Here is a 25,959-nt window from a genome sequence, read left to right as displayed (position 1 = left end):
AAAAATGACTCAAGACTAAAGAGGCATTCGGCGGCTCATCCCACCCTGCAGGTTCCTTAAAGTCGACTGTGACGAGAACGTCCGCACCGTCGTGTACAAAAAGTTAAGTCCCCCCAGCATTACAATGTTGTTCCAGGTCAGCGGAACACGCTACAGAACCAATCATTGAGTCACTTGGAATGCAGACAACCAAGCTGTGTGCTTCTTTTCCCCCTTTTCACTTGAGGCAGGGGCTGTTCGCGTGCTGCAATGGTTTGCAATTTGTCCGTCCCGTTCATTCCTGTGTTTTTTATCTGGAGTTACACTCTGGAAGCCCAATTTGACGAACAAAGGCCTATTCAGGAAACGAAACACGATGCTCCATTTCGCACGTCTCTCGGCCAGGTGTGTTTACCTCCAGGTTTCAGATTATGAGAGGCGCTCTGCATACAAGGAATGGCTGCAAGTCGTCCAATTTTTTTTCTTTGACGCGCGCACGGCTGCTGAAATTCGCCAACAGTGTTTCTGCCACAGACATGTAAAGCTGACTAGCACAGCCTTATGGCACACTTGGGCTCAATAATGTGATAGCATTACCTGGCCACATGTCCTGCAGGCAAGAAAGCGCCCCACATTTACGATAGAGAAAAACTGTAACGGTTTTGGACCAAACGCAATGCAGTGCAATCATTACACCGCCTTGAATATTTCGATTCGGAACGCAGCTCTGCGCCGATGAGTTGGGTAAACTTGGTGCGGGAGAAGAAAAAAACATAAAAACTCGCCGCCGCTGTCACGTTGGGAGTAGGAACTGTAATTGGCTACTTTATAATGCCCTTCATTTCACAAAAAAATTTCAACGCAGAACACGATGGGCCAAAAAATAAAGAGGGACCTTCGCATCTCCGCTCTTAACCAGACTTCGGCGAATCGTTCTGTTTGCATTTCCCCCCCCCCCCTTTTTTTTTAAGCGGTAGCCAACATTATCAGTCGCTCTTTCCGCGACATTCAAACGAGCTGTGATCATTTCGCAGGCGGACACGAGTGATGCGCAACTGCGAAGCTCTGCATTTCGCATACCCTACTTGTTGTTGCACGCACTACGGCACAAAGTCGAGCATACCTGACCCCGAATTCCATGAGGCCCCGCATTTAAAGCGAAAAAAAAAAACTGTGCTCTTCTGGAACGGTCACCTCTCGAACACCGCCTCACTTGAATCCCAGACGGTCAATGCAGAAAGACTTTGCAAATTCGAGCACACACTTTGTTTTACTCCGTCCACTGCGTTTGACAGTGACTGACTAGGCAAACAGCGAGCATGCTCCCTCGGACGACACTCACAGTACTGACTGCACGCGCTACTGCACAGAGTCAAGAACGGAACTGCTTACCTGAGACCACTCCTGGTTGCCGTTCGGTCGTGATCCGCTCGCTGTGGCAGGCCGCAAGGAAAGGAAAAACGGATGCAGAAAACGGTAGCAAAACAAAGGGGAGAGAGGGACACACGAGAACCGGAGCTCTGGTTCGCATGACCAGCGGCTGCCCATGCAGCAGTTGGGTAGCCCTAAAGAGGGCTGTTTTTCGCGAGAAGGGTGCTTGCACGACGCCGAAGTCCAGACGGCACACGGTGGACGGACTAGCCTCCGAAGCCGTACAGAGTGCGGCCCTGACGCTTCAGCGCGTAGACCACATCCATGGCGGTGACAGTCTTGCGCTTAGCGTGCTCCGTGTACGTGACGGCGTCCCGGATCACATTCTCGAGGAACACTTTCAACACGCCGCGGGTCTCCTCGTAGATCAGGCCCGAGATGCGCTTGACACCGCCTCGGCGCGCCAGACGACGGATGGCGGGCTTGGTGATGCCCTGGATGTTGTCTCGCAATACCTTGCGATGGCGCTTCGCGCCTCCCTTGCCGAGTCCCTTGCCACCTTTTCCGCGACCAGACATGATGGTGCCGACGACGAAGTGTACACTCCGAGGCGAGAACGGGGAATGATGGTGTTACGCTCGGCGGCCTGTGGTGCTGGCAGCGCGAAGCCGCCATTCGCTGCGGCGCCTCGACCAATGAGAGTCCGCCTCCGCAAGCGCCGGCTCGCTAGCACTACTGAGCCCTCTCGGAGGGCTGCCGCGCCGCCAGCAAGGTAGCCAAAACGACCGCATCAAGGCGCACACGTAAACAACCAAGCAACGCGAAGACTGCCCCATTCTGCATCACGCGACCCCCCACCGCGCAAGAAAAAAAAAACGGAAATAGCAAACAATGGAAAACGAAGCGCACCTCCTATACTTCGCAATAGTGGCTGTATAACCGATATTTGGTCATGCCTGCTCCGTTTGCATGGAAAAAAAAAAATACTTGATGCCTAGTCGTTGCTGCTGTCAGTCTTTTTTTTTTTCGTGCGTGCCTGCGTTGCAAGCAAACAGGTGCGCGTGGTTTCTGTTTGCTGCCCCCCCCCCCCCCACTGGCAGGGGAGAGTTTACACCGTTAAATCGCGCGCCCCTTAAAGACACACCAAGGACACCGTCATTGCTGGCGCTACCAACAATTAGCGGGTTTCGCGACTTGTGAAGCTGCAGAAGCGGTTTTTTTTTTTTTGTCCTCAAAACCTGCCCGTTCTCAAAACGTGCATTGCTAAGGGGAAATTAAGCACTCACTTATCGTGTGTGTGTGTCCCCAACTTCCCGCACACACTTCACCGTGTCCGTGACCACATCGGAGCGGGCCCTTGAGAGGGCGACTACGGCCGTTCGCGGCGCACGTACCTCGCTCCCCCTCCTCTCCCGGTCGCCAGGATGCCGAGAAACGACCAGTTTCTCTTGCGGACTACATAGAAATACGTTTATCTCAAAAAGTAACCAATGCACAGCTTTAAAATTTTCCAGCCACATAGAACAAATGTCTCACCACCTCTCTTCCCACTTTCGGCTCGCTGGATCGAACCCGAGCTGTGCGAGCGTCGCTTTCAGTTTTCCGACCATTGCCAGGCTATTGTGCACACGCGCGATACGATAATCTGCTCGTGTTCGAGGACTTACTTGCTCTATCTGGCACGACAGCATCGGCCGCAAGAAGCCAAAGAAGGTACCAAACAGCTGCCAGCGTCGGAATTTTTCGCCGTTCTTACCGGGGAAAAAAAAAAGAAAACAAAAACGCGGGCGCGCCGCACGCGCTGGGGGACACGCACATTACTAACGACACAGCAAATTGTGCTTGTAGCGCTTCATATTCTGCGAGTGCGCGCTCGCCCGGTGGCCAGTGTGAAGCGTGGCTTCTCTGCGGACTGATTTGCTACAGCTACGTCCGCCGCACTGTACTGCCCAGTTCTACGTCCTGCACATTGGTGTATGTAACCCTTACAGCTGTACGTAAGTACTTCCTCCCTCCCTTCGAATACCGCTGGCCAGATGGGGCACGCCACGGGTGGCAAACTGTTTTCCTTTCGAATTTCCTAAGAACAGACTGAGGGAACACAGTGGCCTCCCCGACGTCCGCAGGCACGTGTTGCGGCCACGAAACGATAACCTCTTCTTAAGGCCAAATATCCACACAAACCCAAACCGGGGGAATTCCGCAATAAATTACCTCCTGCCGTCACACTTAAGCAAGCATATAATAGGTAGAAGCTTCTTTTTTTTTTCTTCTCTCTTACGTGCTCATGCGGATGAGTATTCACATGCATACATACATATATATTTCCTTTACAGTTCTCCTACAACTAATTCGAAATATTGTTCTTTAACAATCTGGCTGTATTGCATGCTGCCTAAGCAAAACCGCTGCTATTTCAACCGCCTGATATCCATTTCTCGAGGCTACATGCTAATGAAGAAAACAACTTAAACAATCAAAACACAGAGAGAGAAAGGGGCCCGGAGCATCGCGCCGCTACCTGCAGACTCGACGATGCAAACACTTTGGTTGGCTCTGAAAAGAGCCGTTGAGGTTGTTGGGGGGGACGACTGGCGACGAGCGCGATGTGCCGCCTACTTGGAGCTGGTGTACTTGGTGACAGCCTTGGTGCCTTCGGACACGGCGTGCTTGGCCAGCTCGCCAGGCAGCAAGAGACGCACCGCAGTTTGGATCTCCCGGCTCGTGATGGTCGAGCGCTTGTTGTAGTGGGCCAGGCGAGAGGACTCGGCCGCGATGCGCTCGAAGATGTCGTTCACGAAGCTGTTCATGATGGACATGGCCTTGCTGGATACTCCAGTGTCCGGATGCACCTGCTTGAGCACCTTATAGATGTAGATGGAGAAGCTCTCCTTCCTGCGGCGCTTCTTCTTCTTCTTGTCGGTTGCGCGCACATTCTTCTGCGCCTTTCCGGCCTTCTTCACGGCCTTTCCCGACGGTTGAGGGGGCATGACGATCAGTTACGACTGCGCTCGGGGAGACGGACGGTGTCGAAAGAACGCGCGCGCAGGGGCGCGCGGCGTTTTTATACTGGCACCGTGGTGTTCAAGCGACCGGAGCCAGGCCGCCGCGCGATTGGTCGACGCGTCGCGGCCTCCTCACCCTCCCTCCAGCGCTCCCGTCGCGGTATCGCGGCGCGCTCTCGAGGTTCGTAGTATCAAGCAGCAGCCCGTTCCTGTCTGTTCTCGCACGCGGCGTTCCCCGTTCTTTCTCGAGCGTACAACAGAAGTCACCATGTCAGGTCGCGGAAAAGGAGGCAAGGCCAAGGGCAAGAGCAAGACCCGCTCGAGCCGCGCGGGACTGCAGTTCCCCGTGGGTCGAATTCACCGTCTCTTGCGTAAGGGCAACTACGCGGAGCGCGTCGGAGCGGGCGCCCCCGTTTACCTGGCCGCCGTCCTCGAATACCTGGCCGCCGAGGTGCTCGAGCTGGCGGGCAACGCTGCTCGGGACAACAAGAAGACCAGAATCATTCCGCGCCACCTGCAGCTGGCCATCCGAAACGACGAGGAGCTGAACAAGCTGCTCTCGGGAGTTACCATCGCCCAGGGCGGCGTCTTGCCCAACATCCAGGCCGTGTTGCTCCCCAAGAAGACCGAGAAGAAGGCGTGAGCGGTCTACCGCACGTCTGTGGAGGCGCGCCCGCCGCATCAGCAGCGCCCAACTAACGGTCCTTATCAGGACCAACCAACTGCCTGCCACGGCGGGGCCTCGCTGTGTGATACCTTTGGGTTTTGTTTTTTTTATTTGCTCTGGACCGCTGCGTCCCTCTCACGCTGGCTGTTTTTTCAAAGTGTTTGCCTCACTGCGCGCCGCACACAGGTTGGCTTTTATTTAGTTTTATCGGCCCCTTCTTCCTTTCCTTTTCCTGGCCCAGTCGCTAGCAGGAGGCCAGTAGAGCGTTAATAAGGGGCATGACCAGCGCATTGTTTTTTTTTTTTGGCAGTTCCCTAGCAGGGGTTTCACATAGCAGCGCTAGAGAGAATGACGAAGTGGCTTTACTGAGACAGTAATAGAGAACAAGGGACGGGATTTTTTTTTTTTTTCGCCACCGCGGGCATCTGCCATAGATACCGAAGGACGTGAACTGGGACAGCGGAAATAAGCCACAGCAGGCAGAATGCAGACACGAAATAAAATAGGTGAGCGGACGGTAATATCGACAGAAACTATTCACACAGCAATAAATACGTACGCGGCGTATCAAGGTGCACCTAATGTAGGCGGCGCGTGCTGCATTCACTTGCGCGCCCAGCGCCGCATTTACCCCCACAAAACTGGGCGCGCGCGCGTGACTTGTGCAATGATGTTATTTACAAGCGCGAGCCCGCGGAAGACGCCAGGGCCATGGCTTTCAACAACTCACCTCGTTTTCCAGCAGCTGCGAAACGCAGTGTTCGAGAGAGAGGGACCGGCCGGGTTCGGAGCTCGGTTTCGTGCGCCCGTGGCCAAAGCAAACATTTGGGTGGTCCTGAGAAGGACCGTTGTGATGCGTTGCTGCGGCGGCGGCGGCGGCGCCAAGTGCCGGGCGCCACTGCGCTCTAGGCGCGCTCGCCGCGGATGCGCCTCGCCAGCTGGATATCCTTCGGCATGATGGTGACGCGCTTGGCGTGGATCGCGCACAGGTTGGTGTCCTCGAAGAGACCGACCAGGTATGCCTCGCTGGCCTCCTGAAGTGCCATGACGGCCGAGCTCTGGAAGCGCAGGTCGGTCTTGAAGTCCTGAGCGATTTCTCTCACCAGGCGCTGGAAGGGCAGCTTGCGGATGAGAAGTTCGGTCGATTTTTGGTATCGGCGAATTTCACGAAGTGCCACGGTGCCAGGCCTATATCTGTGAGGCTTCTTCACGCCTCCGGTAGCTGGCGCACTCTTACGAGCAGCCTTTGTGGCCAGCTGCTTGCGGGGGGCCTTGCCACCGGTGCTCTTGCGCGCGGTTTGCTTCGTGCGAGCCATGGTGCCGGACGCGGACGCTGGTAACGGACGGACTGCCTTCGGAGACGGGCGGCGAGAGACTGTGTTCCGCGCCGCGCGGCGGCGCTGCTCCCTCGCGCCCTCTCTCCGACCCGATTGGTCCCCGCTGACGGACCGATAGCTTCCCTCCGTTCTGCGGCGGCCGCCAGAATGCTGGAAATACTACTTTTCGAGCGCGCGTTGGTTTCGCGCCTGGCAAAGGTGAGACAAGTGGGTGTGGAACCGTGGTCTAGCGCAAGATTACGGTGCGCCTATCCTTTAGGTTTGCCCGCACAGCAAAAGCAGCCCTCTGGCAGGAGCCGGGCGTACGCGGCAGCGTCGACTTTGCCACCACACCAGGGTGTCGACGCGGTTGCGGGTCGTTCCGTGTGGCGTTAGCGCACTGCAACGAGCTTGTCTTCTTGGACATACCGGGCAATGAGTCTTTCGAAAAGAAAGGCGAAGCTACTAGCGCGACAGCAAGCAATGAATGCTCCGGGAGACATTCTGAGTATAGAACTGAACTTTAGTTGAGGAGGAGAAAGTAATTATTTTCGCTGTTTGTTGGCTCATTTCAATAGGCAAAGGAAGGAGGCAGCAACCAAAATTGTTAAGTGCACTGCGGTCGGCATGAGCGAATGAATGTGAGAGGCGAGTGTAAAGATTAAAGTGGTGGCGTGCAATTTTATAAAAGGCACTTTTTCTCCCTGCCCAGGCACTGTGGCTGCTTTCCCAAGCTTGGATGTGGATACCTTACAGTGTGTCGCCGCCGCATGCCTGAAAAGCACGTGCCGTTACTGGTGTAGAACAGACTGTCGCGCGTGTAAAAAAAAAGCGGCGATTGTTGGCCGAGTTAGGCCGCATTACTGGAAAGCAATCATAGAAGGTTCAACGCCAGCGGAGAAGACAAAAGTGCGGAGCAAAACGAAGACCCACTACTTCTCACAGCCGCCTGCGAAGTTCATGCGCTTCGCTGGATAGGTATGCGCACAACGCTATCAGTTAGAGGCTTTCTTGTCTTGGAGACAAAGAGCAACGGGATTGCGAAAAAAAAAAAAAACTCCCCGGGCGCCAAGCTCGCAAACCACCGCAAGAGATGAACCAATTTACTATTTACTGCACAGAAAGAACTGGGCACAGTGCAGTGCACGGAAGCCGCGCATAAATGCCTAAAAGCTCTCCTGCATCTGCGGGACAATATGCTTCGAGTACTAGGCAGGCAAGGTTAGTGAGCAAGAGCAGCGCGCGTAAAGAATGCATCCCATCTCTCCGTAATTGAGGTGTACTTCCTGCGGTCACCTTAGAAACAAACGGAAGTGCATGCCTGGGTTAGATCAACTGACTGCGGCCAATTGAAAAAAATAGAAAGAAAAGTGCTTTATATCCACTGCCCTGTCGTTTTCCTTGCATAGCATAGGCCAGGATGTGCATATCTGTAGGGGCCCGCGTAGAATAGCGCTCTGCTACGGCCGCACCGCAACGAAATTTGCGGGCACAGTTCCGACGCTTCTAGCTTGCAAACCAAAAATAATAACAAAAATTCGCGCAGGACGTCTACCGGCCTGGGTGCGAGCCCCCATTAAAGCGCCCAACGCTTGCCACGCAACGGAATACTTGAGGCCCGGAGCTGAGCTGCTCCTCCCTCCCTGCCAACGCAACACAGTCGGCGCAGCGCGGGGCTGCGGCGCCCCCTTCGTGTCGCCTGCGCAAGTATACCCGCCTCCGAGACAGCAGAGTCCGCGTCGCGCAGTCGACTGCTGCTGCCGCGCGAAGCAAAAACCGACTCGGGTAAATGATGAATACGTGGATTTTTCCCGCGGCGCTTTTTCACCCTGAGAGAGTTAGATTTTTTGCATAGTCGTTAGAAACTTTTCAGACGACTCCTTTACAGCAAGCAGAGAAAGAAAGCTATTCATGTCGGGTTCTGTGGCACAAAATATTGGCCTAAGGGAAAGGTTCAAGTCCAATTTTCCTCTTTACTGGAGACGACTGACTTTACACCTGTGCTCTTGTGTGCGCACTCCATTCTCAGGCGTTAGTAGGGAAGGTGGGTCCTCTCGTTTGTATTATTCCATTACATCCTTTCTTTGCAATGAGGCTCCCACACAGATCCTGCATATTCCAGTTTCCATGGGAGAAGTGCTTTTGCACGCTATTATTCACAGGTACGTTTCGGTGTCTGTACTGCCTGTCAAAAACTCACGAATTGAACCTGCTCCAACAATGTGGTCTCATAATAATAATTCACTGCAAGTGATCGTCGCAAACACAAATTGGACAGCGACTGGGCAGTCGGAGGCAATAACGCTTCCTATGAATTTGGACAACTGTCTGTAGCGGTGCACCAGTGGGATGGTAAATCATCTAATTGTACTCATAACTGGGGAGAAAAAAAAAATGACTCAAGACTAAAGAGGCATTCGGCGGCTCATCCCACCCTGCAGGTTCCTTAAAGTCGACTGTGACGAGAACGTCCGCACCGTCGTGTACAAAAAGTTAAGTCCCCCCAGCATTACAATGTTGTTCCAGGTCAGCGGAACACGCTACAGAACCAATCATTGAGTCACTTGGAATGCAGACAACCAAGCTGTGTGCTTCTTTTCCCCCTTTTCACTTGAGGCAGGGGCTGTTCGCGTGCTGCAATGGTTTGCAATTTGTCCGTCCCGTTCATTCCTGTGTTTTTTATCTGGAGTTACACTCTGGAAGCCCAATTTGACGAACAAAGGCCTATTCAGGAAACGAAACACGATGCTCCATTTCGCACGTCTCTCGGCCAGGTGTGTTTACCTCCAGGTTTCAGATTATGAGAGGCGCTCTGCATACAAGGAATGGCTGCAAGTCGTCCAATTTTTTTTCTTTGACGCGCGCACGGCTGCTGAAATTCGCCAACAGTGTTTCTGCCACAGACATGTAAAGCTGACTAGCACAGCCTTATGGCACACTTGGGCTCAATAATGTGATAGCATTACCTGGCCACATGTCCTGCAGGCAAGAAAGCGCCCCACATTTACGATAGAGAAAAACTGTAACGGTTTTGGACCAAACGCAATGCAGTGCAATCATTACACCGCCTTGAATATTTCGATTCGGAACGCAGCTCTGCGCCGATGAGTTGGGTAAACTTGGTGCGGGAGAAGAAAAAAACAAAAAAACTCGCCGCCGCTGTCACGTTGGGAGTAGGAACTGTAATTGGCTACTTTATAATGCCCTTCATTTCACAAAAAAATTTCAACGCAGAACACGATGGGCCAAAAAATAAAGAGGGACCTTCGCATCTCCGCTCTTAACCAGACTTCGGCGAATCGTTCTGTTTGCATTTCCCCCCCCCCCTTTTTTTTTAAGCGGTAGCCAACATTATCAGTCGCTCTTTCCGCGACATTCAAACGAGCTGTGATCATTTCGCAGGCGGACACGAGTGATGCGCAACTGCGAAGCTCTGCATTTCGCATACCCTACTTGTTGTTGCACGCACTACGGCACAAAGTCGAGCATACCTGACCCCGAATTCCATGAGGCCCCGCATTTAAAGCGAAAAAAAAAAAACTGTGCTCTTCTGGAACGGTCACCTCTCGAACACCGCCTCACTTGAATCCCAGACGGTCAATGCAGAAAGACTTTGCAAATTCGAGCACACACTTTGTTTTACTCCGTCCACTGCGTTTGACAGTGACTGACTAGGCAAACAGCGAGCATGCTCCCTCGGACGACACTCACAGTACTGACTGCACGCGCTACTGCACAGAGTCAAGAACGGAACTGCTTACCTGAGACCACTCCTGGTTGCCGTTCGGTCGTGATCCGCTCGCTGTGGCAGGCCGCAAGGAAAGGAAAAACGGATGCAGAAAACGGTAGCAAAACAAAGGGGAGAGAGGGACACACGAGAACCGGAGCTCTGGTTCGCATGACCAGCGGCTGCCCATGCAGCAGTTGGGTAGCCCTAAAGAGGGCTGTTTTTCGCGAGAAGGGTGCTTGCACGACGCCGAAGTCCAGACGGCACACGGTGGACGGACTAGCCTCCGAAGCCGTACAGAGTGCGGCCCTGACGCTTCAGCGCGTAGACCACATCCATGGCGGTGACAGTCTTGCGCTTAGCGTGCTCCGTGTACGTGACGGCGTCCCGGATCACATTCTCGAGGAACACTTTCAACACGCCGCGGGTCTCCTCGTAGATCAGGCCCGAGATGCGCTTGACACCGCCTCGGCGCGCCAGACGACGGATGGCGGGCTTGGTGATGCCCTGGATGTTGTCTCGCAATACCTTGCGATGGCGCTTCGCGCCTCCCTTGCCGAGTCCCTTGCCACCTTTTCCGCGACCAGACATGATGGTGCCGACGACGAAGTGTACACTCCGAGGCGAGAACGGGGAATGATGGTGTTACGCTCGGCGGCCTGTGGTGCTGGCAGCGCGAAGCCGCCATTCGCTGCGGCGCCTCGACCAATGAGAGTCCGCCTCCGCAAGCGCCGGCTCGCTAGCACTACTGAGCCCTCTCGGAGGGCTGCCGCGCCGCCAGCAAGGTAGCCAAAACGACCGCATCAAGGCGCACACGTAAACAACCAAGCAACGCGAAGACTGCCCCATTCTGCATCACGCGACCCCCCACCGCGCAAGAAAAAAAAAACGGAAATAGCAAACAATGGAAAACGAAGCGCACCTCCTATACTTCGCAATAGTGGCTGTATAACCGATATTTGGTCATGCCTGCTCCGTTTGCATGGAAAAAAAAAAATACTTGATGCCTAGTCGTTGCTGCTGTCAGTCTTTTTTTTTTTCGTGCGTGCCTGCGTTGCAAGCAAACAGGTGCGCGTGGTTTCTGTTTGCTGCCCCCCCCCCCCCCCACTGGCAGGGGAGAGTTTACACCGTTAAATCGCGCGCCCCTTAAAGACACACCAAGGACACCGTCATTGCTGGCGCTACCAACAATTAGCGGGTTTCGCGACTTGTGAAGCTGCAGAAGCGGTTTTTTTTTTTTTGTCCTCAAAACCTGCCCGTTCTCAAAACGTGCATTGCTAAGGGGAAATTAAGCACTCACTTATCGTGTGTGTGTGTCCCCAACTTCCCGCACACACTTCACCGTGTCCGTGACCACATCGGAGCGGGCCCTTGAGAGGGCGACTACGGCCGTTCGCGGCGCACGTACCTCGCTCCCCCTCCTCTCCCGGTCGCCAGGATGCCGAGAAACGACCAGTTTCTCTTGCGGACTACATAGAAATACGTTTATCTCAAAAAGTAACCAATGCACAGCTTTAAAATTTTCCAGCCACATAGAACAAATGTCTCACCACCTCTCTTCCCACTTTCGGCTCGCTGGATCGAACCCGAGCTGTGCGAGCGTCGCTTTCAGTTTTCCGACCATTGCCAGGCTATTGTGCACACGCGCGATACGATAATCTGCTCGTGTTCGAGGACTTACTTGCTCTATCTGGCACGACAGCATCGGCCGCAAGAAGCCAAAGAAGGTACCAAACAGCTGCCAGCGTCGGAATTTTTCGCCGTTCTTACCGGGGAAAAAAAAAAGAAAACAAAAACGCGGGCGCGCCGCACGCGCTGGGGGACACGCACATTACTAACGACACAGCAAATTGTGCTTGTAGCGCTTCATATTCTGCGAGTGCGCGCTCGCCCGGTGGCCAGTGTGAAGCGTGGCTTCTCTGCGGACTGATTTGCTACAGCTACGTCCGCCGCACTGTACTGCCCAGTTCTACGTCCTGCACATTGGTGTATGTAACCCTTACAGCTGTACGTAAGTACTTCCTCCCTCCCTTCGAATACCGCTGGCCAGATGGGGCACGCCACGGGTGGCAAACTGTTTTCCTTTCGAATTTCCTAAGAACAGACTGAGGGAACACAGTGGCCTCCCCGACGTCCGCAGGCACGTGTTGCGGCCACGAAACGATAACCTCTTCTTAAGGCCAAATATCCACACAAACCCAAACCGGGGGAATTCCGCAATAAATTACCTCCTGCCGTCACACTTAAGCAAGCATATAATAGGTAGAAGCTTCTTTTTTTTTTCTTCTCTCTTACGTGCTCATGCGGATGAGTATTCACATGCATACATACATATATATTTCCTTTACAGTTCTCCTACAACTAATTCGAAATATTGTTCTTTAACAATCTGGCTGTATTGCATGCTGCCTAAGCAAAACCGCTGCTATTTCAACCGCCTGATATCCATTTCTCGAGGCTACATGCTAATGAAGAAAACAACTTAAACAATCAAAACACAGAGAGAGAAAGGGGCCCGGAGCATCGCGCCGCTACCTGCAGACTCGACGATGCAAACACTTTGGTTGGCTCTGAAAAGAGCCGTTGAGGTTGTTGGGGGGGACGACTGGCGACGAGCGCGATGTGCCGCCTACTTGGAGCTGGTGTACTTGGTGACAGCCTTGGTGCCTTCGGACACGGCGTGCTTGGCCAGCTCGCCAGGCAGCAAGAGACGCACCGCAGTTTGGATCTCCCGGCTCGTGATGGTCGAGCGCTTGTTGTAGTGGGCCAGGCGAGAGGACTCGGCCGCGATGCGCTCGAAGATGTCGTTCACGAAGCTGTTCATGATGGACATGGCCTTGCTGGATACTCCAGTGTCCGGATGCACCTGCTTGAGCACCTTATAGATGTAGATGGAGAAGCTCTCCTTCCTGCGGCGCTTCTTCTTCTTCTTGTCGGTTGCGCGCACATTCTTCTGCGCCTTTCCGGCCTTCTTCACGGCCTTTCCCGACGGTTGAGGGGGCATGACGATCAGTTACGACTGCGCTCGGGGAGACGGACGGTGTCGAAAGAACGCGCGCGCAGGGGCGCGCGGCGTTTTTATACTGGCACCGTGGTGTTCAAGCGACCGGAGCCAGGCCGCCGCGCGATTGGTCGACGCGTCGCGGCCTCCTCACCCTCCCTCCAGCGCTCCCGTCGCGGTATCGCGGCGCGCTCTCGAGGTTCGTAGTATCAAGCAGCAGCCCGTTCCTGTCTGTTCTCGCACGCGGCGTTCCCCGTTCTTTCTCGAGCGTACAACAGAAGTCACCATGTCAGGTCGCGGAAAAGGAGGCAAGGCCAAGGGCAAGAGCAAGACCCGCTCGAGCCGCGCGGGACTGCAGTTCCCCGTGGGTCGAATTCACCGTCTCTTGCGTAAGGGCAACTACGCGGAGCGCGTCGGAGCGGGCGCCCCCGTTTACCTGGCCGCCGTCCTCGAATACCTGGCCGCCGAGGTGCTCGAGCTGGCGGGCAACGCTGCTCGGGACAACAAGAAGACCAGAATCATTCCGCGCCACCTGCAGCTGGCCATCCGAAACGACGAGGAGCTGAACAAGCTGCTCTCGGGAGTTACCATCGCCCAGGGCGGCGTCTTGCCCAACATCCAGGCCGTGTTGCTCCCCAAGAAGACCGAGAAGAAGGCGTGAGCGGTCTACCGCACGTCTGTGGAGGCGCGCCCGCCGCATCAGCAGCGCCCAACTAACGGTCCTTATCAGGACCAACCAACTGCCTGCCACGGCGGGGCCTCGCTGTGTGATACCTTTGGGTTTTGTTTTTTTTATTTGCTCTGGACCGCTGCGTCCCTCTCACGCTGGCTGTTTTTTCAAAGTGTTTGCCTCACTGCGCGCCGCACACAGGTTGGCTTTTATTTAGTTTTATCGGCCCCTTCTTCCTTTCCTTTTCCTGGCCCAGTCGCTAGCAGGAGGCCAGTAGAGCGTTAATAAGGGGCATGACCAGCGCATTGTTTTTTTTTTTTGGCAGTTCCCTAGCAGGGGTTTCACATAGCAGCGCTAGAGAGAATGACGAAGTGGCTTTACTGAGACAGTAATAGAGAACAAGGGACGGGATTTTTTTTTTTTTCGCCACCGCGGGCATCTGCCATAGATACCGAAGGACGTGAACTGGGACAGCGGAAATAAGCCACAGCAGGCAGAATGCAGACACGAAATAAAATAGGTGAGCGGACGGTAATATCGACAGAAACTATTCACACAGCAATAAATACGTACGCGGCGTATCAAGGTGCACCTAATGTAGGCGGCGCGTGCTGCATTCACTTGCGCGCCCAGCGCCGCATTTACCCCCACAAAACTGGGCGCGCGCGCGTGACTTGTGCAATGATGTTATTTACAAGCGCGAGCCCGCGGAAGACGCCAGGGCCATGGCTTTCAACAACTCACCTCGTTTTCCAGCAGCTGCGAAACGCAGTGTTCGAGAGAGAGGGACCGGCCGGGTTCGGAGCTCGGTTTCGTGCGCCCGTGGCCAAAGCAAACATTTGGGTGGTCCTGAGAAGGACCGTTGTGATGCGTTGCTGCGGCGGCGGCGGCGGCGCCAAGTGCCGGGCGCCACTGCGCTCTAGGCGCGCTCGCCGCGGATGCGCCTCGCCAGCTGGATATCCTTCGGCATGATGGTGACGCGCTTGGCGTGGATCGCGCACAGGTTGGTGTCCTCGAAGAGACCGACCAGGTATGCCTCGCTGGCCTCCTGAAGTGCCATGACGGCCGAGCTCTGGAAGCGCAGGTCGGTCTTGAAGTCCTGAGCGATTTCTCTCACCAGGCGCTGGAAGGGCAGCTTGCGGATGAGAAGTTCGGTCGATTTTTGGTATCGGCGAATTTCACGAAGTGCCACGGTGCCAGGCCTATATCTGTGAGGCTTCTTCACGCCTCCGGTAGCTGGCGCACTCTTACGAGCAGCCTTTGTGGCCAGCTGCTTGCGGGGGGCCTTGCCACCGGTGCTCTTGCGCGCGGTTTGCTTCGTGCGAGCCATGGTGCCGGACGCGGACGCTGGTAACGGACGGACTGCCTTCGGAGACGGGCGGCGAGAGACTGTGTTCCGCGCCGCGCGGCGGCGCTGCTCCCTCGCGCCCTCTCTCCGACCCGATTGGTCCCCGCTGACGGACCGATAGCTTCCCTCCGTTCTGCGGCGGCCGCCAGAATGCTGGAAATACTACTTTTCGAGCGCGCGTTGGTTTCGCGCCTGGCAAAGGTGAGACAAGTGGGTGTGGAACCGTGGTCTAGCGCAAGATTACGGTGCGCCTATCCTTTAGGTTTGCCCGCACAGCAAAAGCAGCCCTCTGGCAGGAGCCGGGCGTACGCGGCAGCGTCGACTTTGCCACCACACCAGGGTGTCGACGCGGTTGCGGGTCGTTCCGTGTGGCGTTAGCGCACTGCAACGAGCTTGTCTTCTTGGACATACCGGGCAATGAGTCTTTCGAAAAGAAAGGCGAAGCTACTAGCGCGACAGCAAGCAATGAATGCTCCGGGAGACATTCTGAGTATAGAACTGAACTTTAGTTGAGGAGGAGAAAGTAATTATTTTCGCTGTTTGTTGGCTCATTTCAATAGGCAAAGGAAGGAGGCAGCAACCAAAATTGTTAAGTGCACTGCGGTCGGCATGAGCGAATGAATGTGAGAGGCGAGTGTAAAGATTAAAGTGGTGGCGTGCAATTTTATAAAAGGCACTTTTTCTCCCTGCCCAGGCACTGTGGCTGCTTTCCCAAGCTTGGATGTGGATACCTTACAGTGTGTCGCCGCCGCATGCCTGAAAAGCACGTGCCGTTACTGGTGTAGAACAGACTGTCGCGCGTGTAAAAAAAAAGCGGCGATTGTTGGCCGAGTTAGGCCGCATTACTGGAAAGCAATCATAGAAGGTTCAACGCCAGCGGAGAAGACAAAAGTGCGGAGCAAAACGAAGACCCACTACTTCTCACAGCCGCCTGCGAAGTTCATGCGCTTCGCTGGATAGGTATGCGCACAACGCTATCAGTTAGAGGCTTTCTTGTCTTGAAGACAAAGAGCAACGGGATTGCGAAAAAAAAAAAAAACTCCCCGGGCGCCAAGCTCGCAAACCACCGCAAGAGATGAACCAATTTACTATTTACTGCACAGAAAGAACTGGGCACAGTGCAGTGCACGGAAGCCGCGCATAAATGCCTAAAAGCTCTCCTGCATCTGCGGGACAATATGCTTCGAGTACTAGGCAGGCAAGGTTAGTGAGCAAGAGCAGCGCGCGTAAAGAATGCATCCCATCTCTCCGTAATTGAGGTGTACTTCCTGCGGTCACCTTAGAAACAAACGGAAGTGCATGCCTGGGTTAGATCAACTGACTGCGGCCAATTGAAAAAAATAGAAAGAAAAGTGCTTTATATCCACTGCCCTGTCGTTTTCCTTGCATAGCATAGGCCAGGATGTGCATATCTGTAGGGGCCCGCGTAGAATAGCGCTCTGCTACGGCCGCACCGCAACGAAATTTGCGGGCACAGTTCCGACGCTTCTAGCTTGCAAACCAAAAATAATAACAAAAATTCGCGCAGGACGTCTACCGGCCTGGGTGCGAGCCCCCATTAAAGCGCCCAACGCTTGCCACGCAACGGAATACTTGAGGCCCGGAGCTGAGCTGCTCCTCCCTCCCTGCCAACGCAACACAGTCGGCGCAGCGCGGGGCTGCGGCGCCCCCTTCGTGTCGCCTGCGCAAGTATACCCGCCTCCGAGACAGCAGAGTCCGCGTCGCGCAGTCGACTGCTGCTGCCGCGCGAAGCAAAAACCGACTCGGGTAAATGATGAATACGTGGATTTTTCCCGCGGCGCTTTTTCACCCTGAGAGAGTTAGATTTTTTGCATAGTCGTTAGAAACTTTTCAGACGACTCCTTTACAGCAAGCAGAGAAAGAAAGCTATTCATGTCGGGTTCTGTGGCACAAAATATTGGCCTAAGGGAAAGGTTCAAGTCCAATTTTCCTCTTTACTGGAGACGACTGACTTTACACCTGTGCTCTTGTGTGCGCACTCCATTCTCAGGCGTTAGTAGGGAAGGTGGGTCCTCTCGTTTGTATTATTCCATTACATCCTTTCTTTGCAATGAGGCTCCCACACAGATCCTGCATATTCCAGTTTCCATGGGAGAAGTGCTTTTGCACGCTATTATTCACAGGTACGTTTCGGTGTCTGTACTGCCTGTCAAAAACTCACGAATTGAACCTGCTCCAACAATGTGGTCTCATAATAATAATTCACTGCAAGTGATCGTCGCAAACACAAATTGGACAGCGACTGGGCAGTCGGAGGCAATAACGCTTCCTATGAATTTGGACAACTGTCTGTAGCGGTGCACCAGTGGGATGGTAAATCATCTAATTGTACTCATAACTGGGGAGAAAAAAAAAATGACTCAAGACTAAAGAGGCATTCGGCGGCTCATCCCACCCTGCAGGTTCCTTAAAGTCGACTGTGACGAGAACGTCCGCACCGTCGTGTACAAAAAGTTAAGTCCCCCCAGCATTACAATGTTGTTCCAGGTCAGCGGAACACGCTACAGAACCAATCATTGAGTCACTTGGAATGCAGACAACCAAGCTGTGTGCTTCTTTTCCCCCTTTTCACTTGAGGCAGGGGCTGTTCGCGTGCTGCAATGGTTTGCAATTTGTCCGTCCCGTTCATTCCTGTGTTTTTTATCTGGAGTTACACTCTGGAAGCCCAATTTGACGAACAAAGGCCTATTCAGGAAACGAAACACGATGCTCCATTTCGCACGTCTCTCGGCCAGGTGTGTTTACCTCCAGGTTTCAGATTATGAGAGGCGCTCTGCATACAAGGAATGGCTGCAAGTCGTCCAATTTTTTTTCTTTGACGCGCGCACGGCTGCTGAAATTCGCCAACAGTGTTTCTGCCACAGACATGTAAAGCTGACTAGCACAGCCTTATGGCACACTTGGGCTCAATAATGTGATAGCATTACCTGGCCACATGTCCTGCAGGCAAGAAAGCGCCCCACATTTACGATAGAGAAAAACTGTAACGGTTTTGGACCAAACGCAATGCAGTGCAATCATTACACCGCCTTGAATATTTCGATTCGGAACGCAGCTCTGCGCCGATGAGTTGGGTAAACTTGGTGCGGGAGAAGAAAAAAACAAAAAAACTCGCCGCCGCTGTCACGTTGGGAGTAGGAACTGTAATTGGCTACTTTATAATGCCCTTCATTTCACAAAAAAATTTCAACGCAGAACACGATGGGCCAAAAAATAAAGAGGGACCTTCGCATCTCCGCTCTTAACCAGACTTCGGCGAATCGTTCTGTTTGCATTTCCCCCCCCCCCTTTTTTTTTAAGCGGTAGCCAACATTATCAGTCGCTCTTTCCGCGACATTCAAACGAGCTGTGATCATTTCGCAGGCGGACACGAGTGATGCGCAACTGCGAAGCTCTGCATTTCGCATACCCTACTTGTTGTTGCACGCACTACGGCACAAAGTCGAGCATACCTGACCCCGAATTCCATGAGGCCCCGCATTTAAAGCGAAAAAAAAAAACTGTGCTCTTCTGGAACGGTCACCTCTCGAACACCGCCTCACTTGAATCCCAGACGGTCAATGCAGAAAGACTTTGCAAATTCGAGCACACACTTTGTTTTACTCCGTCCACTGCGTTTGACAGTGACTGACTAGGCAAACAGCGAGCATGCTCCCTCGGACGACACTCACAGTACTGACTGCACGCGCTACTGCACAGAGTCAAGAACGGAACTGCTTACCTGAGACCACTCCTGGTTGCCGTTCGGTCGTGATCCGCTCGCTGTGGCAGGCCGCAAGGAAAGGAAAAACGGATGCAGAAAACGGTAGCAAAACAAAGGGGAGAGAGGGACACACGAGAACCGGAGCTCTGGTTCGCATGACCAGCGGCTGCCCATGCAGCAGTTGGGTAGCCCTAAAGAGGGCTGTTTTTCGCGAGAAGGGTGCTTGCACGACGCCGAAGTCCAGACGGCACACGGTGGACGGACTAGCCTCCGAAGCCGTACAGAGTGCGGCCCTGACGCTTCAGCGCGTAGACCACATCCATGGCGGTGACAGTCTTGCGCTTAGCGTGCTCCGTGTACGTGACGGCGTCCCGGATCACATTCTCGAGGAACACTTTCAACACGCCGCGGGTCTCCTCGTAGATCAGGCCCGAGATGCGCTTGACACCGCCTCGGCGCGCCAGACGACGGATGGCGGGCTTGGTGATGCCCTGGATGTTGTCTCGCAATACCTTGCGATGGCGCTTCGCGCCTCCCTTGCCGAGTCCCTTGCCACCTTGCCTTGTCAGATGGAAGGGGGGGCAGCGGTACAGTGCTGTCCCCCTGTGAGAGTTCAGATCTCAACCAACCATCATCATTCAAGCGCAACCCCGGGCAAGGCCTCCCACACCACAAGGGTGAGGGGGGATTTTTGTTTTGGGGAGCGGGCGTTTCCCGGCCATGGGGCTCTTGCAATCAGGCTCGTCTCCACCGAGGGGTGCGTGTGATGCCAGTGCACCGTGTTCGCACCGCCCCGGTGGATCAAAGCCCGACGCGAGCAAGTCTTCTAATACTTGATCTTGAGGTGCTTGGTGCCTTCTTCCTCGAAGATTATCCGTGGATTGCACCATTCTTCAACAAACTTCTCTCTGGTCAGGTGTCGCTTCTCTCTTTCAAGGTGGAACCAGAGTTCCTTTGAAACTTTTGCCTTCACTTCTTGTAGGCTCGGTGTTTTGCTCGTGTAGGCCGCACGACATCTAGCCAACCAAACTTGATAGTTCACCTCGACGATGGCCAACGCGAACTGCTTGCGTCCCTCGCTCGGTAGTGGGTTTAGGTATCTCACCGAGCAGTAGGGGATCCCCGGCAGTGAAAACAAGTCGCGCAGGCGGCCCAGGAGCGCGGAGGGGAGCAGACACTCGTAAAAGATGTGTTCGGGCTTCTCTGTTACTCCACAGAAGGGGCACGTGTTGATGAGGCCAGATGCTGCAGATACGAAGGTTCGGCGTCGGATTGGCAGTATGCCGCGGGCGAACTTCCACATAAAAGACGCGCGTCGGGCATCGAGAAAATGGCCGGTGATGAGTGACCACGTTGGCTTCTCAAACAGCATGCAGTCTCTCAACAGGTGTCTTGGGAGGGGCGGGGTGAGCAGAGCGAGCAGGGTTTTTAGAGCGGCTCCCTCTGCTTCGTCGCCGAGCTGCTGCCTGATACATTCCAAATCCTTCGCCGCCGTGCCGTAGAATGGGAGGGCGCTTCCAGCACGAGGGCTGTTGTGTGACAGTGGCCTCTGCGTGAACACTGCCAGCCGCGTTGACAGGAAATAGCTTGTCAGTGTTTTAGTTAGAGGCATATCACACGCCACGGCGCGAGCAGTCCACATTACATGTAATGCTCTAACGAGCGCGCCAAGATCAGGAACCCCAAGTCCGCCCGTCTTTCTTGGCAACCTCACCACCTGTCGCTTCACCTTGTCGGGCGCGCCTTGCCACAAGAAACGAAAGACGCAAGCGTTGAGTTGTCTCTGCGTGGCTGCAGGTACGTCCAGAATGCTGGCGGTGAAGCTGATCAGAGCCATCAACAGGGTCCGCACGATGGTCGCTTGAGCGGTGATTGGGCACCGGAACACTCTCATTTCTGTCATCTTTGTGTTGACTTTTTCTACAGTGGAATCCCAATTCCGCTTCGAGGGTCCGTGCTGGTTGAAGTAGTACCCCAGCACACGTACTTCTGTCACCGACTGTACACCTGGGATGACTAAAGGGTTTGCGCAGTTGAGGGACATAGTGGCGCACTTGCCCCTGTTTAAGCGCGCCCCACTTGCTGCGCAGTAACTTGCAGTCAATGCCAAAACTCGTTCTGCAGATTTCGCGTCCGGCACGACCACCGTGACATCATCTGCGTAGCCGAAAACCGGTATGCTGGGTGGGCCCACGGGGAGCACGGTTCGTCCAATCAGAGGGTCGGTGGTGAGGCGCTGCAACAGTGGCTCAATCGCGATGACGTAAAGCAGCGGGGATAGGGGGCACCCCTGCCTGACGCCCCGCGTCACCGCGAACTGGTTTGAAATGCGCCCCTGCACTATCACCGCCGCACGCGGCTCCGCGTACATGGCGCGTATCATCGCAATAAGCGGCGCGCCTAGCTTCGCCTGCTCCAACTGACGCATCAGGTAATCGTGTGACAGCCTGTCAAATGCTTTTTCCTGGTCGAGCGAAAGGACCATACCCCGTAAGTTCCGTGAACTCATCCACAGCAGCAGATCCCTGAGTGACATGCCATGCAATTGCACTGAGCGGCCGGGGACGCAGCAAGCCTGCTGCGACCCGACAATGCTAGCGAGTGCCGGTGTTAGGCGCATGGACAAGCACTTGGCGACTATCTTGTAGTCCGAGTTGAGCAGTGTTATGGGTCTCCACGCCCTGAGGTCCATTGCCCTGTTTCGATCTTTGCATAGCAGGGTGATCATACCCTCGTTCATCGTGGGGCTAAGTTTTCCTTCGTCTAGGAGCCGGTTAGTAAGGTCCGCGAAGGGTTTTTTGATCATAGGCCAGAACTTTTTGTAGAATGCGGGCGTGAGACCATCTGTGCCGGGAGATCTGTTCGGCTTCATCTCATTCAGAGCTGCTAGCAATTCCTCGCCTGTCAGGTATGTATCATCGACAGTGGGTGCATCCTGCGGGCTATTAAGCACGAATTCCCCCCCATCACATGACTCTGCTGCATATAACTCAGAGTAGAATTCGCGCGCCTTTTCCAATACCTCCTCCGGGGCCGAAGTGATGGCTCCGGAAGTGGGGTCCTGCACTGCTGTCAAAGTGTCACTTTTTTTGTTAAGACGGCGACGTAGCAGGTGCCTAGAACACCAGGCTTCACATTCCCACCGCTCAGCGCGCGCGGTTGCGCGCAGTCTATCCCACTGTCTGTTAAGCAGCTGGTGTAATTCCTTTCGGAGCGCCACCAGCGTTGGAGCAATGCTTGGCCCTTGCGATAGTGGGCTGGACAGCACGATAATGGCATCCGACACGACGCGGATTTCCGCCCGTGCCTCGCGTGCCAATCGCACCCCCCAGTCCTGGAAAACGGTTTTTGCCTCGCTCTTCATTCGGTCCCACGCGCTCCCGGACATATTGGGAGAAAGATGCTGTCTAAGGACGACTAGTGCATCCTGCACGACGCGTTCATCCTCAAGGAGGCGCGAGTTGAGACGCCAGCAGCCCTTTGCGCGGGGAGCCAAGTCGGCCGCGCAGAGCCTCGTCACCACCAGCCTGTGGTCGCTCAGCGCCGTGGGGAAGACCCACACGGACTGAAGGTCGCCTCCGAGTGCGCCTGACACGTAAACGCGATCAAGCCTGCTCTCGAGGCCCCGACCCGTCCAGGTCATGCCCGCGCGCCCAGGCTGCAAGGTTCGCCAACAATCAATTAGACCCAGCTCATCCACGAGAGCCCCCAGCACCCGAGCTCCCCGAAGGTCGCGTCCGAGGCGACGAGGTGTGCCCCTGAGTGAGCGGCGGTCTTCGGCATACAACGCGCAGTTGAAGTCCCCCAGGAGAATGACCCGAGTGGGACCGACCATTTGTTCCTCTAGACTATCAAAGAAAGTATGCTGTCCGTAGCGGCACGGCGCATAGACATTCACTATCCTCATGCCGTTGTTTAAATCGACCGCGATGGTGCGGCCTGCATTGTCACGGTTGTGGCGTAAAACCGCGAGACCGGTGTCGCGCAGAAAAAGCAAGGCGACTCCCCCCGAGCCCTTCCTCCCGAAGCTCCAGTAAGATTTGGTGCGGAATTTGTTATCGAAGTTTTCGATTTGGTCTATTCTATGGATAAAGGTTTCCTGCAACGCCAGTATATCGATGCGCTTGTTGCGCGCCATTTGAATAACTTCAGCCTGTTTAGCGGCTTTGGTGAAGCCTCTAACGTTCAGTGTAGCAATAATCAACGAAAAAGCCAGGATACGGCTGGGGAGGAAGTGGGGGGCGCACTGCCACTTCATGCTTGGGGTTCGGTGTCGTCCGCCGCGGGAGAGGAGGGAGGCGACCGCTCTGTGGATTCGTACGAGTTGTCCGAAATGAGTTCACAATCGCATGTTTTGTTGTTACAATACTGGCAGGGGTCGCGTGTTTCTTGGTCGTCGTCGCTTTCGGAGCTGCTTTCACTCAGGGTCGGTTTCTTCAGGAAGGCGCGCTTAGTGAGCGGAACGCTATCCAATGACTTGGAAGAGCTAGATGGCTCACTCTTCTTTGTTTTCTTGGGTTTCCGTGGGCTGCGCTTGCGCTTTGCCCGAGCGGACGTCACTTCCATTCCGGTTTCTGCGTCGGTCTCCTCGGCGGCGGGGAGGCTCTCTTCTGGTTCGGCGGGCGCAATCGTTTCCTCCGCGGTGGCGGCAGCCAGGGGCACCTGGTGGCGCTCCGCGACAACATCTTGCTCGAGCGTCGCCTCGGTGCTCGCAGGGGGCGCTGGCGGCTCACGGTCGTCTTCAGGCGGGGAGGATAGAGCGCTGGCGCCGCAGCTACCCTTGTCTGCGCTTGATGTTTGCGCGCTGAGGGCGTTCGACGGCTGCACCAGCGCGGGCTGCTCCCATATTGTCGCCGGCTCCTCATGTTCTTCGTCTCCACCCACAACGGATGCGAACGTACGCTTCCTGCAGTCCTTGACGGGATGGTCCTGGCCGCACTTGGGGCAAGCAGCTTCACATACTTCATGCCCATAGGCGCCGCATCGGCTACATTGCGCGGTGTCGCAGTTTGCCCCCATGTGGCCTTGAGCGCCGCACTTGCGGCAAACGCGCAGCACGCCCTCGTATTCGAGTTGCACCGTGGTGTCTATCACGTCAAGGAAATTCGGTACTGCGGATTTCATTTCCATCTTGACGCGACGGATACCCGTGGTGACGGTCGGGAAACCGGGCACGGACTCTCTGCTGACGCTCAAGATCTTGCCGTATGGTGCCAGGGCGGTCGCAAGCTCCACATCATGATGCTCGGAAGAATAGCCAAAGGCCCTGATGAGCTTGGCTCGCGTTCCGCGGTACTCAAACGTGACTGCCGTACCCTTCACTTCGACGACGGGATCCAAGAGGAACCGTTCAACCGCTGCTCTTGTCTTCAAAAAAATCTCGAACTTGCCCCCAGTGAAATCCTGGACGCCGCCTAACTCAGTCTTCGAAAAACGGGTGACCAAAATTTTGGTCAGTTCAAGGGTCGTGGTGCCCTGCGGCACACGCCCGAAAAAGGTAAAAGGCTTCAGCCTCTTAGCTGACGCCATCGCGGTGCCACGCGCAATGCACAGCCCACCACGAGAAATCGCACCTCACAGCCCCCGCGTGCCGCACGGAGCGGCGACACGAAGTCCGCCCTCTCTACAAACACGAGCAATCACTCACGCGACAGCGCGACGAGATCACAACAACCCGACAAGAAAACCAAACCGCGCCTAACCTAACAACAGGAAGGGAAGATGCCACCTGGCCAACTTGCCGAATTCATGCGACGATATCCTCAACCGCCGGGTATCTGCGGGACCCTCGTCGTCAATCCGTCGTGCCGTGGAACTAGGTTTTGCCACCTTTTCCGCGACCAGACATGATGGTGCCGACGACGAAGTGTACACTCCGAGGCGAGAACGGGGAATGGTGGTGGTGGTGGTGGTTGGTACTATGGGATATTCTGGGGAGGGGGATACTGGCCCCAACTTATGTTGGCCTCGTGGCGCTCGGCGGCCTGTGGTGCTGGCAGCGCGAAGCCGCCATTCGCTGCGGCGCCTCGACCAATGAGAGTCCGCCTCCGCAAGCGCCGGCTCGCTAGCACTACTGAGCCCTCTCGGAGGGCTGCCGCGCCGCCAGCAAGGTAGCCAAAACGACCGCATCAAGGCGCACACGTAAACAACCAAGCAACGCGAAGACTGCCCCATTCTGCATCACGCGACCCCCCACCGCGCAAGAAAAAAAAAACGGAAATAGCAAACAATGGAAAACGAAGCGCACCTCCTATACTTCGCAATAGTGGCTGTATAACCGATATTTGGTCATGCCTGCTCCGTTTGCATGGAAAAAAAAAAATACTTGATGCCTAGTCGTTGCTGCTGTCAGTCTTTTTTTTTTCGTGCGTGCCTGCGTTGCAAGCAAACAGGTGCGCGTGGTTTCTGTTTGCTGCCCCCCCCCCCCCCACTGGCAGGGGAGAGTTTACACCGTTAAATCGCGCGCCCCTTAAAGACACACCAAGGACACCGTCATTGCTGGCGCTACCAACAATTAGCGGGTTTCGCGACTTGTGAAGCTGCAGAAGCGGTTTTTTTTTTTTTGTCCTCAAAACCTGCCCGTTCTCAAAACGTGCATTGCTAAGGGGAAATTAAGCACTCACTTATCGTGTGTGTGTGTCCCCAACTTCCCGCACACACTTCACCGTGTCCGTGACCACATCGGAGCGGGCCCTTGAGAGGGCGACTACGGCCGTTCGCGGCGCACGTACCTCGCTCCCCCTCCTCTCCCGGTCGCCAGGATGCCGAGAAACGACCAGTTTCTCTTGCGGACTACATAGAAATACGTTTATCTCAAAAAGTAACCAATGCACAGCTTTAAAATTTTCCAGCCACATAGAACAAATGTCTCACCACCTCTCTTCCCACTTTCGGCTCGCTGGATCGAACCCGAGCTGTGCGAGCGTCGCTTTCAGTTTTCCGACCATTGCCAGGCTATTGTGCACACGCGCGATACGATAATCTGCTCGTGTTCGAGGACTTACTTGCTCTATCTGGCACGACAGCATCGGCCGCAAGAAGCCAAAGAAGGTACCAAACAGCTGCCAGCGTCGGAATTTTTCGCCGTTCTTACCGGGGAAAAAAAAAGAAAACAAAAACGCGGGCGCGCCGCACGCGCTGGGGGACACGCA

General features: G+C 54.9%; 9 protein-coding genes across 9 annotated transcripts; 2 read left to right on the top strand and 7 right to left on the bottom strand.

Moving 5' to 3' along the window:
* Positions 1-1,307: 1,307 nt before the first annotated feature.
* LOC144095112 (histone H4) lies at positions 1,308-2,324 on the bottom strand. Its single transcript, XM_077628910.1, has one exon. It carries the CDS (start codon positions 1,926-1,928, stop codon positions 1,617-1,619), a length of 312 nt encoding a protein of 103 aa, XP_077485036.1. The 5' UTR covers positions 1,929-2,324; the 3' UTR covers positions 1,308-1,616.
* A 1,306-nt stretch (positions 2,325-3,630) lies between these two features.
* LOC144095110 (histone H2B) lies at positions 3,631-4,360 on the bottom strand. Its single transcript, XM_077628909.1, has one exon. It carries the CDS (start codon positions 4,338-4,340, stop codon positions 3,966-3,968), a length of 375 nt encoding a protein of 124 aa, XP_077485035.1. The 5' UTR covers positions 4,341-4,360; the 3' UTR covers positions 3,631-3,965.
* A 128-nt stretch (positions 4,361-4,488) lies between these two features.
* LOC144095109 (histone H2A-like) lies at positions 4,489-5,656 on the top strand. Its single transcript, XM_077628908.1, has one exon. The coding sequence runs from the start codon at positions 4,624-4,626 to the stop codon at positions 4,996-4,998; it is 375 nt and encodes a 124-aa protein (XP_077485034.1). The 5' UTR covers positions 4,489-4,623; the 3' UTR covers positions 4,999-5,656.
* Positions 5,657-5,927: 271 nt separating this feature from the next.
* On the bottom strand, positions 5,928-6,338 carry LOC144095648 (histone H3). Its single transcript, XM_077629316.1, has one exon. The coding sequence runs from the start codon at positions 6,336-6,338 to the stop codon at positions 5,928-5,930; it is 411 nt and encodes a 136-aa protein (XP_077485442.1).
* A 3,697-nt stretch (positions 6,339-10,035) lies between these two features.
* Positions 10,036-11,052, bottom strand: LOC144095108 (histone H4). Its single transcript, XM_077628907.1, has one exon. The coding sequence runs from the start codon at positions 10,654-10,656 to the stop codon at positions 10,345-10,347; it is 312 nt and encodes a 103-aa protein (XP_077485033.1). The 5' UTR covers positions 10,657-11,052; the 3' UTR covers positions 10,036-10,344.
* Positions 11,053-12,359: 1,307 nt separating this feature from the next.
* On the bottom strand, positions 12,360-13,089 carry LOC144095107 (histone H2B). Its single transcript, XM_077628906.1, has one exon. It carries the CDS (start codon positions 13,067-13,069, stop codon positions 12,695-12,697), a length of 375 nt encoding a protein of 124 aa, XP_077485032.1. The 5' UTR covers positions 13,070-13,089; the 3' UTR covers positions 12,360-12,694.
* A 128-nt stretch (positions 13,090-13,217) lies between these two features.
* LOC144095106 (histone H2A-like) lies at positions 13,218-13,806 on the top strand. Its single transcript, XM_077628905.1, has one exon. It carries the CDS (start codon positions 13,353-13,355, stop codon positions 13,725-13,727), a length of 375 nt encoding a protein of 124 aa, XP_077485031.1. The 5' UTR covers positions 13,218-13,352; the 3' UTR covers positions 13,728-13,806.
* A 613-nt stretch (positions 13,807-14,419) lies between these two features.
* LOC144095105 (histone H3) lies at positions 14,420-15,165 on the bottom strand. The gene has a single exon (XM_077628904.1). The coding sequence runs from the start codon at positions 15,064-15,066 to the stop codon at positions 14,656-14,658; it is 411 nt and encodes a 136-aa protein (XP_077485030.1). The 5' UTR covers positions 15,067-15,165; the 3' UTR covers positions 14,420-14,655.
* Positions 15,166-18,762: 3,597 nt separating this feature from the next.
* LOC144094311 (histone H4) lies at positions 18,763-24,656 on the bottom strand. Its single transcript, XM_077628247.1, has 2 exons — positions 24,638-24,656; positions 18,763-19,364 (listed from the first exon to the last, which is right to left on the bottom strand). The coding sequence occupies exons 1-2, from the start codon at positions 24,654-24,656 to the stop codon at positions 19,072-19,074; spliced, it is 312 nt and encodes a 103-aa protein (XP_077484373.1). The 3' UTR covers positions 18,763-19,071.
* Positions 24,657-25,959: the final 1,303 nt, after the last annotated feature.

Source organism: Amblyomma americanum, chromosome 6 (assembly GCF_052857255.1).
Source record: "Amblyomma americanum isolate KBUSLIRL-KWMA chromosome 6, ASM5285725v1, whole genome shotgun sequence".
NCBI classification, from domain to species: Eukaryota; Metazoa; Arthropoda; class Arachnida; order Ixodida; family Ixodidae; genus Amblyomma; species Amblyomma americanum.
Note: the sequence above shows the minus strand (reverse complement) of the source record. Positions and strands in the feature narration are given on the sequence as shown.